Raw genomic sequence first — 14,229 nt, 5'->3', positions numbered from 1 at the left:
CAGAGCCTCCTGGTTTGAAGTGCTGCCTTAGGGTTTGCTTTTTATGTCAATAAATGTTTTATCACATTTAAGCTTCAAAGACGATACAAACATCCCTGCTAACATGTGATGAACTCCAGTAGGGACAGCAAGCCTGGGCAAAGGGCAGTGTGCAGCACTGCACAGTGCTTCCCTTCTGCAGGGGGGCTTGCCTTGGCCTCACGGGGCGACTTGGATGAGATGCTGCCTTTGCAATTACACACTGCCTTGAAAAACACATTGGCAAGCTAAGGAAAGGGGGAGTTCCTCTCTATAGGTCTTCACCACTTTTGATCTTTTCTTTCTTTGTCTTTTTCTTCTCTGCCTGCTGAAGCTGGCTCGGTATGGTTGATAAAGTGTTTCTGTGTGCCTAGATTTGTGATGGGCTCTGCCTTCGTGCTCAGCTAGTCTTGTCTCTTGTAATACCTCCTTGCAGTCTCTTTTCTTCTGTTACCTCATACTCATGTGTAGCACACAAAGATGCTGCAGTGAGGTTTAAGCAGCAGTCTGCTGCTAGGCTGCCCTTGGCGACTGCAGTACCAGAGCTGAAATCTCTGGGTTTGAACCTACTAAGTTGACACCCACAGGCAGTGCACAAGTGCTGCAAATCATGATGCAAACTCATGTTTTTGCCTTCCCCAGCATTTGCCTGTTCCCCTTGTCCTTCCGAGCACCCTCTGGTGCTGTTCTTTCATTTTTCTTCTCCACATACTGTGTTTTGCAGTGCCCCCCCCCCCCCCCCACCGCCTTCCTTCTCCTTCCTTTTTCTTCCCCTCCTCTGCTTTATCAAATGCAGCACTTCAGCATCACTAACTGACACAGGATGAAGCTTTAGTGGAGGAGCTGGGGGGGAGAGGGAGAAGGAAGAGAAGGAAAAGCTGCTTTCGACAAAAGAGGCAGCAGAAACACTTTCATGGAAAACAACCTTTCCTCCAGGAGTGCATTCTAGTCACCCCTCACTAGGGCAGAGATTAGGATACAGTCTCTAATTCAGTCTTTGGCATGCGCAGCCTGACTGCTCCATGTATTCCTACGGTGTATTTTCAGAGAACAAAGCTCAGATGTATAGCTCAGTTTTGCCACAACCTGAACTGAATCAGCAAAATGGATGATTAGCTACCCCGCACACTGCCAGCTGCTGCGTGACAGCACAACAACAACAAAAAAAAAATGACAGCACAACAAAACCTCACTTCACTGCTCACAGCTTAAAAAAAAAATCCTGGCTCCTCAGAAATGCAGATATGAACGTGGGGGGAAAGAATCACAGAGCAATCGGGGAGTCACGTAACTGTCTTTATTCTAGGTCATCTAGGATTTCTAGGGTTAATCTTTGCCATTTTCCAAAAGGACTCTGTAATATTTCATGGTTTATGCAACAGATTTTGCTTACAACTTATTCTGATTGCTAAATAATTACAGAAGCGTCTGTTGCCCTGTAGCAGTGCGGATTTTTCTGTTACATGAGACCATTATCACCAAGTGCCAAATGCATCTTGAAAGGCTTTCTGTAGGGTTATGCTGAATAAGCACAGTGTTGAATGAGCGCTTTTCTGCAGCATGACCTGATCTTGCCAGTTGCTGATTACCCTCCTGCTAACCACTAGTGACATGTCCGTATTACAGATTGGAGTATTTAATTAGCAGAAGCCCAACAGCAAAGTCTTCAAAGTCTAATTTATTCTGGAAATTTCTTAAGATATTTTTATATATTAGGCATTAATGGGTGAAAGTGCTCTGCTGAATTGAGAACAGCATCGGAGACAGCCTTGTTTTGGAATGTGTCTCATGCAAAGAAAGAGAGAGACCTTGCATTTAAAGTAATTATTAAAATAAATTTGCAAAGGATAGAGTCTAGTCAACCTATACAGATTCTCTAAGAATGAAATGGCCATGCAAGCAAAACAAAAAGCAATCTTCCAAGAGTGAAATAAAATGTTTTTCTGGAGACACCTTCCCAATGCAAGGCCCAGAGGAAAGAACAAGTAAAACTGTGCCATCTTAGTGGAAGGAGACAAGGATGCCAAGACTCAGGATAACTCGCTGCTGCTGATCAGGTGTTTGAACTAAACATTTGCAAAGGAAGTTTTGACTTTCATTACTAAAAATAAACTCCAGCTTGTACATGAAGCGTATTTGTAGTCTTCCATAATGTCTTTTCCGCACTATTTTCTGGGAGTTTTATGAGCTAACAGCATTTAAGGAGGTTTTGTGAAGCTCTAAGGCAGTAAGGGCGCGGATCAGAAATTTCATTACCTCACGTTCTTTATTAATGGAAATTGAAAACAGGACGCTTTTTTGCTCACCTAACTGAAATAGAAATGTGGCTCTCCTAAACCAAAAATAACCTCACTCACGTATCAATTACTAAGTATCACATCACTGAAGGCCAGGGAGTCCAACCTACTGTCACTATAGAAGTCTTTTAGGTTTTGTTTGTTTTGTATGTGGACAAGGTTAAAAATGCCTTTGAAAAAGCTTCTCGTACATACCCCGTGTTCCCTGAAATTAAAAACAATAAATTCAGGACTCCTGCTGCCAGCGTTAGGTGGCCTAAATCAACAAACCAAATTTGCTATCTCCCCTCTGCCTTCGTGCACTGCCAGACTGTACCAGCTTTGCTGTGCCGCAACCTTTCACCTCAAATGAATTTCTTCCAGTGCTTTGAGGGCTGTCTTTTACAGTCTGGCTTGAAAACACAACCCTTGCTACTCTGCCTCTGTTTGCAAGGTATGAATTATGTCTTCAGACCTAAAGAAGAAAATTAAATTAATCTGCATAAGTTACCCTCAGACCTCCTTGAGTGACCAAGTTAGCATCCAAGTGCTAGACAGCTATATTAATGCATGGAGCATGTGGAATGCCTACGTGTGGCTAACACAGGCCTGGTGCGAGCCCTAGCGATATGCTGTCCACAGGATCTCGAAAGCGAAGTGATGATTCCCACACACTTCTTGGTTCGGTTTAGGGGCTTTTCCTATTTATAATGTGCTTGAGTTTAAAAAGAAGCCTGTCCTCGTTGCTCCTTGAGGCCTGACTTGGTAGCAGCAACGCTGACAGAGAAGACCATACTTAAGAGGTACTCCCCATTTCTTGGGGCAAAACCAGAACTGCCAGTGCTAGCCAGGAGGTGGCAGGGGAGGAAGGCCATCTTGTACACCAGTTTCTGCTTTAATTTGGCAGAAATAGTAATACAAACCAAGGAAAGACAACGAAAACCAGCCCCACCCTCCATCTTCAGCAATAAGAGGATGAAACCCTTAATAATATTCCTACTTATACTAATTGCTCATCTTCCTGAGATCTGACTTTATGAAATTATGCATGCACACCAAGCAGATGAGTTTCCATAGAAACTCAGGAACTGAACTTTCATTAGAAAAATCTTTTTTTAAAAAAAACCTTCCAGATAAAAATGCAAATTGCCTGTCAGTGGGTGGCTTTCTGAATTTATACATGTTTTTTTTCTTTTGCACTGTAGGCAGATTCCAGCTGGACCTACATAGCAACAACATGCAGGCATTGTTTGTTGCAAGCCAGACTCCATGGGGAAATAAGAAATTCAGCAGAAAGGAGACGCTCTCAATTGCAAATACCTCAGGGAAACAAAAAGCTGAAATGCTCAGTGCTGCATCTTTGTGAGGCTTAGGGATTGTGCAGGCTCCAGCTCTCACACAATGCTTGTTGTTTGCAAGGAGCAGGGTGGGAAAAGAGGAAACCCAAAGCAAGAAACTCTCCCATACACAGAATTAATGATGTTCAACCTGTCCTTTAAACATCCAGCAGCATATTTCTGCCAGTTTAGTTAAGCCTCATTGGAACGACTGGCACTATCTGTTGCAACTCACTCTGGGTGAAGGAGTAGGTCTCAGTGCCAGGGTTTGGAAGCACTGGCAGGACCTGAGTTGGAGAGCGCATCCTAACTTGAATTGAGGCCTGAAGCCCAGCATCTTTTGCCCACACTACATGGAAATGCAGGCATGTGGGCGAGAAGGGGCCATGGGGCAGTTCTTGGTCAGAAGTGGGGGGAAGCAGGACAGTGAGAATGACTGGGAAGGGCCACAGACATGGGCAGTGTTTGACATGAACAATTGCACATGCAGACAAAGAGGAAGTAGGATATCTTTACCTGCTTCAGCAAATGTTTCCTCCCGTGTGCCATCCCAAAAGCAGTTCTCACTCACGCAGTATATTACAGCGTCAACAGGCTTTTCCCTGGCTTTGAGGACCCTCAGATCACCCTTTCTGAGGGTTCACGGATGGTTTTTTGGCTAAACTGGCATGCTTGAAAGCACTGAATACTGACAAGCAAATGTTCACATGTGCTGCACTCACAGGTGGACATCAGCTTCAGCATCTTCCTCAGGTGAACATCTAGCCTGGGGTTTGCGCACAGCCTCCTCCCAGCGGGGCAAAACAGCTGCAGGGACCTCAAGCACAGGCAAAATAAATCAGCAGCTCCACGCTGGGGAGCTGTAGGGAGGGAAGCCATGGCAGTATCTGGTCCTTGACCAACACGGGTGCTGGGGCAGACAAGAGCTGTGCTGCACGAGCAGTTTACGATGAGGTGGATTTCGCTGCAGCATTGTTGAGAGGCATGAGATGTCAGTCGGAGAGGGAATTCCCCTCCTTGTTGGAGAGGGATGACAGGCAGCAGCTGCACGGGCTTGCTGGCTCCTGTGCCTCCCAGGCCAGCAGCCCTCTGCAAGCACTGAGAGGCTTGATGCTGCTTAGTGTCAGAGTGAGGACAGTGGTGGGTCCCCGGCCACCAGAGAGCACAATTGGCTCTGCTGGGTCAGCACAACAGGAAGAGCTTTTAGGAAGAGTGGGTTTGTGGTTGAGGACAAACTTGAGCTGAGATAGTTGCTGTCTATTCTTGGCGCAGCAGCAGATTTCCTATGGCCACACTGCTTGCCCTTTCTGTGCCTCATTATCCCTGTCAAGCAGGTGACTCAAATTATAATTGCACAAATTCCTTCCAGTCTGCCATTACGTGCCTGCGGTCGTCTCCAGGCAGCTACCTCCAGAGGAACCAGCCTTTCCCATCGGGATACCTCTGTGCCACCTCTGCCTGCTTGCAAGAGGACAGTAAGATTAGACCCTGTTGCCTCGCATTTTCCAACAGGGAAACCTAAAGAAAAAAGATCCCCACATCTTTGGATGATCAGACTTGATACTGAGTTGATGATTCAGCTCAAGGTTATGGGCAAGAGAGAGGCGGTGAAACTGTTCACAGTACTGCCGATATTTGGTTACATTTGTGTTTCTTAGTTTAAATCTGAGGCAAAGTGATGTGTTTCTGTAGGTATTGGCACTGTCACTGGCTGTAGGGTGTTAGTCACACTGATGCACCCTGTGTCTGATGGCACTTTTGGAAAAGCAAACAAAACAAGACAAAGGAAAAATCTTTACTACTTCCAAAAGCATCGCTGCTGTTTCATACGAAATTTAGTTTGGTTCTAGTTGTGAGAGATTTGAGATTTCTTATGTCTTTTGATATCAACTAAAGTCAATTAGGTACATTAAAGATGAAGCTAATGCTTTCTTTTATATATATATATGCATCCACACACTAATGTAGTCCCACGAGAAGTGTGAAGTCAGGCTGTCATCTCACTTCCCAACATTTCTGTGGGTGAGTGCAGGCAGAGGCCATGCAGAGCCTGGCAGGTGACATGAAGTGTTGGCAGCTTCTTCTACAGGCCACACCTGGATGAAACTGGTGGGAGGTTTGTCCTGGTGTCTGCACCTTCAGGAAGAAGCAGGAAAAGCCCATTAATGCATTGTGGCCTGCAAAGCCCCCGTGATCATCTTGGCGTGGTTGGCCACTGTATCATTTAAAGGGAGCCTGGCTCATTAGATGTTTTGTGGGTTCAGATGAATCCATGTGAGCCCTATAGGAAAACATGTTCTTCCTACCACTTCTTTCATCCTCCCCCTCCTGTTCCTTCCAGATGGTTACACCCACTTGTGTCTTTTCTTACCCTAAGGACAGCGTTTTAAACAAGGTTCCTCATCCTTCTCCTCTCCCACACTGCTTTAGGATCTACATTGGAGTGCAGATAGCAGGAGGACATAGGGTCTTATGCTATTCCATACAGCCTGCTTCTAGAAGGCTGGAAGGTGGCTGTGTCCCTATAGCCCCATTTGTTAAGAGGAAAGGTCTTTCTTTATAGTCAAGGTAGAGGACTTGAGAGGCTTTACCTCAGCCTCAGCTGGATGTTCCAGATGGGCAAGAGTTAATTTAGATACTCCATGTAATTGAAACTGTGTATATTTTCCTGAGGATTAGAGGCCAGTGTAACCTACTCAAGGAGAGAGGGATGCTTAAAGGGCCTGTTGCCTTTCTGTGTATTGCACCAATGTATGGACTCCCAGTAACGCACAGGAGGAGCACTCGGGTCAGTCTCTGCTCAAAAAAAATTATTTTCACCATTGTTTCTTTGAACTAGACATCACAATCGAAAAAAAGCAGAGATTAACAGCTGATTAATACTCTTCTCCAGAAACAGGTGGAGATCTCCCTCAGAGGACCCTTGCGTGCACTATTATACATATGCCCAGCTTTCTGGGAGCTCAGGTCACTCTGTTTCTTGCTCTGCTTTGTGGTGTTGTTAACTGCTCATCACTTTTTTTTTGACAGGGCTTGTTGCTGAACAGACTTGAGCGGAGGGATCTGGCCCAGAAGGTCCTCAGAGATGCCATCCGGATCCAGAGTACCAGTCACAGGGCCTGGAACAGCCTTGGAGAGGTCTTGCAAGCTCAGGGGAGAAATGAAGCAGCTATTGAATGCTTTCTCACCGCTTTGGACCTCGAATCCAGCAGTCCTGTCATCCCATTCACTGTCATACCCAGGGAGCTTTGAAGCTTTACACTGCAGCTAAGCACCTTCATTCCTTGGACAGACACCAAAACCAAACAAATAAAGGAAAAGCTGAACAGAAAAGTGCCATTGTGACCTGGAACTGGGCAAAATCATTCCAGGATGGGGCTCAGGCCTACATGCTTAGCTGAAACAAGCCTAACTATAGAAGAATTTGCAACAGGCAGAAAAAGAGAATGCCTTTTTCTTCACAGGTGCCTGTCTCACCTCCTGTTCAAGTCAATAGCAAGGCTTATTTCAAAGTGTTGGTTCAAGGTGACTGTCCATAGACTAGATCATGCAAGGGTACAGCTGTTCTAGGCACTTGCACCTTTCAGTTTTCGTTAAAGATAAAAAGTCCAAGCCCTGAATGAAAGTCCAGACCTGCTCTAAACAAGAGTATATGCACCAACTAACTTGACCAAGTTGTGCTTAAACATGTGGCTGCCTCCATACAGATCTGACAGGATAGGAATGACAATTAAACCATATATTCATGCAGTGTATGCCACTTAGAAAATTATTTCGGCTATTTTGATAATCCTTTTTCCTGCCTTGCTCTTATATACTGCATATGCTCACTATATTTAGTGTGGCATTTGCCTAGACCAATTTAAATTAAAATTCTTTTTTTTTAAAAAAAAAAAGCTGCTATTACAGTATGATTCACAAAAGCAGAAAGACCAAAGACAAAACCATTTCACATTTGAGCTAGTATTAAAAACATATATGTGTCTCAAATTACATGTTTATCTGAAGGCCTTATATGAAGTAGCTAATCATAAACTCTGAGCTTCATTCTTATTAATCACTTTTGCATCACTTTTATTGAGGAATATAGTGATTACCACTATGTAGTGATTGAACTGTGTGCTTTACTGCATTACCATTCCTGGCACAAAACTTTTTCATGTCTATCTTTTCATGATATAAAGGATGGCAGCAGTCTTTTAAGGGAAAGTATGCTGAAGGCAGTATGTGTATATGTGAATTACTTCTTTCTTAGAACCAAATGGTTGGATTGTCTGTAGAAATTTCACATTAGAGGTACAGAGCTGAGCCTTCAGCGAAGTGAGATCACTCTGTGTATCATATCAGATGTAAGAGTGATCTCCAGAGCCATCTGAATAGCTCCTAATCCATGCAGCCTCCCCACAGCTGGCGCAGCCAGGACAGAGGACACAGTTGGCACACCCCCTGCTAGGCTGCTCTTCAGTTGTTCTTGACCTTCCCACGGCCTCCACTGCCAGGCAGAGCTGTATCATGCTGTCACAAAACACACAAGTGCCAGCCCTGTCCAGACCAATCCAAAGATAAAGATGGTGCAGAAATGAGCTGCAGGCATTTTTGTACACAAAAGGTTGGGGCTCTGCGCCTGTTTCTATCCAAAGAAGATTGATGACTATTTCATACATAGTTTTGCACTAAAACACACTTTGTACTATAGTTCAGCCCAGTATTGTGGTCCACAATTAGTTCATTCCAAAAATAATAATATCCTCAGGCAATAAATGAGTAGGGGTTGTTTCTTATACAGCTGGAGGCTCTGGCAGCAGACTTGAAGTCAGCGTTGTTTACAACTGTTTGGAAATCTGCGGATTAATTAAGTGGTCCCCTCGCACTTCTCCCAGACCACACCATTGAAGAGCTTCTGCCCCAGGCAGCTTCAGCTCCAGACTCCCCTCAGAAGTGCACTGACTCAGGTTTCTCTCAGCAGCCTGTTGCACTCCCAGGCCAATATATATATATTTTTTTTTTCCATTACATCTTGCTGGTGCAATATTCCAGCTTATTCCTCTGTTCACTGAGAGGTCTGGAGTGAAAGCAGCCCAGCCTGGAAGGTACTCAGCCCATGAGGTCTCTGCTTTTCCAGTGCCACATGGGCAACAAACGGAGCTTTTTAGGCCAGAGGCAGGTTTCCAAGGAGACAGTGTTACCCAGCCACATTTCTCATTTGCAATAGCAGCAGCAGCAGAGGAAGGAGTAGGTGTACAGTACCAGAATTAAATTAGTTTCATGAAGACAGAAGGACTCAGCAGAGACTCATTTTGCTGTGAAGGATGCTATGAAATTGGCCAGCTCGGTACTGCAGGTGGGAAAGAGGTGTGAGGAGGAGGAGAGATGTTGTTGTTGACTTAATATGTAAATTGTTACCCAGGTGTTTTAAACCCAGTTCCACAGTCAGATGCAATCTGACAATAGACTGAAGTAGATATATAGAAATAGATATTATATTCCAATGTTTGTTTTGCTCCCCATTTCGCAGAGTGGGAGCAAGCCTTCTGTGTAAGACACAAAAAAAGTCATTGTGGTCTGACATCACCACGTTCACATGCAACGTGTATTTGTAAGGCACTGCCATAGCAACTTCTGTGTACCAGACAGCTGTTTCAGTACAAGCCATGCATCCACCTCTGCGACAGAGGAGCTGCTTTAAGAGGTCTGTAGCGTAGCTGGTCTGTGACCTGGCAGGACTGTGCCTGTTTCCCAGCAGCAGCTGAGGGGCAAATGCTCACAGACCCATTTACTCCTGTATGTGTAGCTTGTAAACAGCCACTAGCATATAGGTTACCGTCGGGTGAAGTTCATTTCGGCGATAATCAGACTTGGAATAGCAGTCGTCTTCCTAGGAGAGGTGCAAACGTGCATGAGTACTTTGAGAGCATCAGCCACTGAGATGTTGCCAGGGTGATCCCGTATTTGTCATGTGCATTAGCGAGTGCTACTGTCATTGGAATCGCAGTCCCAAGAGCCTCTGTTCCAAGTGTAGCAAGGAAGATGTACACGAGTGCCATCAGCATCAATAGGAATTGGAATGGGTAAGGTACCCTCTACCAGCACAGCACAACACAGCCCCTAAAGCAGTTGCAAAGTACTTTGCATGCATAATGGCCTCAATCCTGAGATTTGCTGTGTGCTTCCCAGAGGATATGAAGCACCTGTTGGCTGAAGGGGTGTTATATTGGCCTGAAGTGCTCTGTACAGTGCTGGAAAGAGCGGGGGTTATTGCAGAGATGCAAGGTAAACCTTTACCTACATTTGTTATTAGACACTCACCAAAACAGGAGCCTTCCCAAGCTTATTTGCTACCTCTCTTCTTCAGTGTGGATTTTGTTCATACTTCAAGGTACAGAAAAGCAAAGACAGCTGCTTCACACAAGCCTATGCATTGTAGTACTTATTTAGTAGTAGTAGTTACTTAGATAGGTTGATAAACCTAATAGACCTACTTCCCTGAGCTCTGTAATGCTTTTTTGTATTGCAGGGAGCCTGGCATGCTTAATGCTCAGGGTTTGAGACCAAGAACAAGATTTACGTCCTATCCCTCATGATTATTACGGATGATGATAAGTAATGGAAGTTTAGGGAATAACAAATGAAATACCAATTCAGTGAGTTTTAGCACTGACTTGAGTCCAACAGAGTTTTGTCATTCGTTTAGGAAGAGAAAGAGAAAAAAGGCAGGATCCTGTCTAAAGGATCTAGTATACCAAGGTTCCTCTCATTTCACCACAAGGTTATTTTCCTTTGTGTTGACAGGGTACATACAAAAGAAAAGTAATTAGCTCCTATTTTTCTGTTGCACAGTTAAAGGGTAGTATTTGCCTTTGCCTTTGACCAACAAGAAGGTTTGTATATTGTAACAAAAATGACTTTACCTCCTAGATAACAGAAGGAGAAACCCAACAGGCCAGGGAACAACCCCCCCTCCCTGCCTTACCCTGTGTAAACTGTCATTAGATCCACTGGAGTTGTTGGTATTTGTGAGCATTTCCTCCAGCTGAGGATCTGCCCACTGGTGTACTCGTTCTGTACAGGGAATACAATGGAGTTGCCATATCCCTGCGCTGCGCAAGTACCCTCGTCCGTTTCTATTGGTAACAGTTCATGCTACTGATTATCACAATGCTTCAGAAGTGTTAATTATCTTTTCTTGGTAATGACTAATAAATCCAAAAGGAGAACAGTCCTGGAGGGTGTTTACTTTAAAATTCACTGGCTGGGTACCAAATTAAGCACAGCACTGACTGCTGTAGTTTGAATTATAGTTATTTTATCCAAAACATGCTCCATTTTTGGAGAGTCTTGGTGAAGGCAGAGTTTGGCTAGTTCATATTCCATTTTATTGACAGCAGAGTGGGAAACAATCCTTTTCAGTGAAAAGACATCACTGCCATGATCTTTTTTCAATCAAACCAACAGATTTGATAGTTCCAATTCAACCCAGGAGAGGAAGCCTTCCCAGAGCAATTGCACCGCAACGATAATTGCCTCTGATGGAATTGTATTACAGGCATATTTGATAATTATGCAACATCTCTCTTCTACCCATCATGTCACATACTTGGCTAAGAAGAGTTGCTTTTTGCCCAAAGGGACAAGAGTAGTGCCCTTCTGGGTCTCATTAGCACCACCCTGGTGCCTGCTTTCACATGCGAGGTGGCCACTGCCACCAGCTGCACAGTCTTCTTCACCAGCACCCCCTCACTCCTGCTGGATCCCTAAGCCCAGCTGCAGGTGATGGTCTACCTGCTGTTAAGTTGTTCTTTGGTGCTGCAGGATGTCAGTGCTTGAGTTATTTTCTTAGAAATGAGAAGCAGAAACATCTATCAATTTGGTGATGTTGGCAGAAGGGGAGGAGCCACTGACCCAGCAGCTGCCAAGATAGTTCCTCCGACTTTGCCTTTAATGAACTGACTCACACCTTTGGTTCCAGCAAACCAAGGCAGTTTCCTGAGTAACTGGATACTAAAGGATTTAGCTCTTTACCCCACAGAAACATGTGCCAGTCTGTAGCTAAAACCACTGACAGTGGTGCGACATGACACAGTTGTGGAGCAGCCTGTAATGATGCAATTACGAACCTCCCTGACCTGGTGCACGGAGAGGAGCTCCGCTTTGGCTTGTACGAGTGTTTCCTACCCAACACTTGAATACTGTTAGTGCAGTCATTGAAATTGTGTTTCCATGTAACTTTACTTATTTTTGTTGTTACAAGACATTTTCACCAGATGAATAAAATCTATCCTGTGGAAAACAGAAAAATGTTCCTCTTATTTCCTGACAGTTTTAGGACTTTTGATATATTCATGCCACGGATATTTCAAGCATTATGAAATGACCATTTGTTATATTAACTGGAACCCAGTGTGCCTAGCAAGTTACCAGTTGCAAAGGGTATTTTGGCCTACACCCTGTAGTTCGTGGGAAAAACAAGAGTGAGCATGCAAGTGGCCTGCTTTCAGAAAGGAACAGAGCCAGGAAAAAGGAATAATGTAGCTTCAGATGTTTGGATTTGTGGGGACTTAAGAGAGCATCGTGCTTTTCTTGTGCTTCCTCCAGTAAAAATAAACAAAGGTAGTGTGAGAAACTCTAACATCCAGATAATATGCCATCAAATTTAGGGACTCACCTTATTTTGGCCACAATGTCATTAACCATCTTTTTGCTACAGTTACTTCTGTGTTTATTTGAAAATAAAATGTCTCCATTCAAGAGCTTCCAGACCCTTCTTCACATTTATACATTAATCTTTTGGGCAAGCTTCAAGAGGGCCTTCGTACAAAGCCAGCCCCTTAGTTTCATACTCAAATGAGATTAAGGATGGGGTTTTTGAAGAGCATTTCTTCATAACTATGGCTGCTTTGGCTTACAAGTGTATTCAGCATCACTCAAGCAGAACAAGGTTCCTCTGCAGCAACGGCAGAATTAAGTCCTTCAGCTGTTAGTGCAAAGTCTTCAAAACTGAAGTGAACAAAATACTAACTCTGATTTTCCCCCCCTTTCCCACAATACAGAAAGGAAGTGAAATCATGTGGGGTTTCTGCAGGGTAGAGGGAAGGAGAAGGCTGCCACAGTTCCTCTGAGCAGGAGCCCAGCTGCGGGCATGAAACTGAACCCCAACGAAAACTGAAAAATGTCATTGTCTGGTCCTGTCTAAGGGAGATAACTCAATTTTGCTTCCTTCCTAATGCCAGTACATTGCCTTTTCTCCTCTCTGCATCACACAGGTGTTTAATAATCCCTTTCTGCTTAAATGGGAAGAAATGCGCCTTTTTGACCCTCATTTTGCTGGGAAGTGCTCCAAATGGTTGGGGTACTCTTTGCCCTTAATTCAGAATTGCTTGTCTCACAGAGAATCAAGTTATATTTCAGTCGATATTTTGACATGATACTCTTGAAAGGTCATTAAGAAAAATTTACTAATTTTTATTAATGTAATGCATATTTTATATAAGTTTAAATAATTTATTCATGCCTGTCCTTCTGTATTTCTGCTGCAGAATGGGAAAAAACAGTTCAGATACATACAGTACATTCATTCCTGGATTGTGTGAAGCCCAGATATTTGGCAGCCCCATAAACAGCAAGGGAAAAGATAAGAAGTGTCACTGCTGCCCAGATACTTCCACAGCAGTTTCTGGCTGTCAGGTTTCTGTGGAGTCCCCAAAACAGCAATGTTGACTTTGTCTTTAGCCACATCCCCTGAGGTCTTTAGTCACATCCCACTCAGATGGGCCTGAACCAGTCTTTAGAACAAGGAAAAAAAACCCACACGTAGCCTACTGATATTTAAAGACTGGTGTCAGAGATAGACCTCGGTATCACTGGCTTATTCCGTTGCCATTAGCAGTCACTATACTGTTTGACTGAGCTGTGGACTGTCGAGCCAGTTTCCTTTGCTGTGTTGTCTCCAAAAACAAAGAGCAACATCTCACAGCCAAAAATGTCCCAACTGGTTCACCAACAGAAAAGCAAGATCCAACAGATTTCGCAGTGCTCCAAGGTAAACAAGTGTTCAATTATGTAGGAAAAAAAACCCTTACAGGTCATTCCCCTGAGTGTGCAGAGCTGCCATTTTCAGATCTGATCCCATTTAGTACCGATGTAGCCACTGGGATTATCTAAGTGATGAATAGAAGCAGGTAGACAGAACATCTGAATTTTATACAGCAGAACTGGCAAGCGTTGTAATGTCCTAAGAGAGTGAAAGAGCAAAGAACAATGTAAAATAGGAGACATTTTCCTTAATGAAAATCTTTCATTGAGGCAAACCCCAGCTTCATCAGCTTTTCTGACAGAAACACACACAAAAAAACAGGCTGTGAGAATAAGAGCAAATGGAAAGCAGCCCCTGGCCTGCCTCCTGACTGCAAAGGCCGTCTGAACCTTAACTCTGCCACTACACTGCTCCTCAGCCAGAGACCCCAGTTCAGCCTGAGAGCCTGGGGCCTGGACCCTTCCACTGGGTGCTTATGGCAGGCGCCAGCCCTGCCTGGGCCCAGCTCAGTGCCTTTCAAAGGACAGCGTGGTTCTCGAAGCAAAAGATTCATCATTCTGCCCCTCTG

General features: G+C 44.2%; 1 protein-coding gene across 6 annotated transcripts in view; it reads left to right on the top strand.

Moving 5' to 3' along the window:
• The window catches only part of TTC7A (tetratricopeptide repeat domain 7A), a 175,536-nt gene extending 163,220 nt beyond the window's left edge, over positions 1 to 12,316 (top strand). For 4 of the 6 annotated variants that reach the window (XM_054064060.1, XM_054064062.1, XM_054064063.1 and 1 more), the window contains one exon: positions 6,662 to 12,315. In XM_054064060.1, the coding sequence (XP_053920035.1) occupies positions 6,662 to 6,883 (222 nt within the window). In that variant the 3' untranslated portion in view covers positions 6,884 to 12,315. Of the gene's footprint in view, positions 1 to 6,661 lie in introns of all 6 variants that reach the window. The other 2 variants (XM_054064061.1, XM_054064064.1) reach the window with 2 other exon arrangements.
• The last annotated feature ends 1,913 nt before the right edge of the window (positions 12,317 to 14,229 follow it).

Source organism: Cuculus canorus, chromosome 3, assembly GCF_017976375.1.
Source record: "Cuculus canorus isolate bCucCan1 chromosome 3, bCucCan1.pri, whole genome shotgun sequence".
Classification (NCBI taxonomy): domain Eukaryota; kingdom Metazoa; phylum Chordata; class Aves; order Cuculiformes; family Cuculidae; genus Cuculus; species Cuculus canorus.
This window is presented reverse-complemented; position numbering and strand designations above follow the sequence as displayed.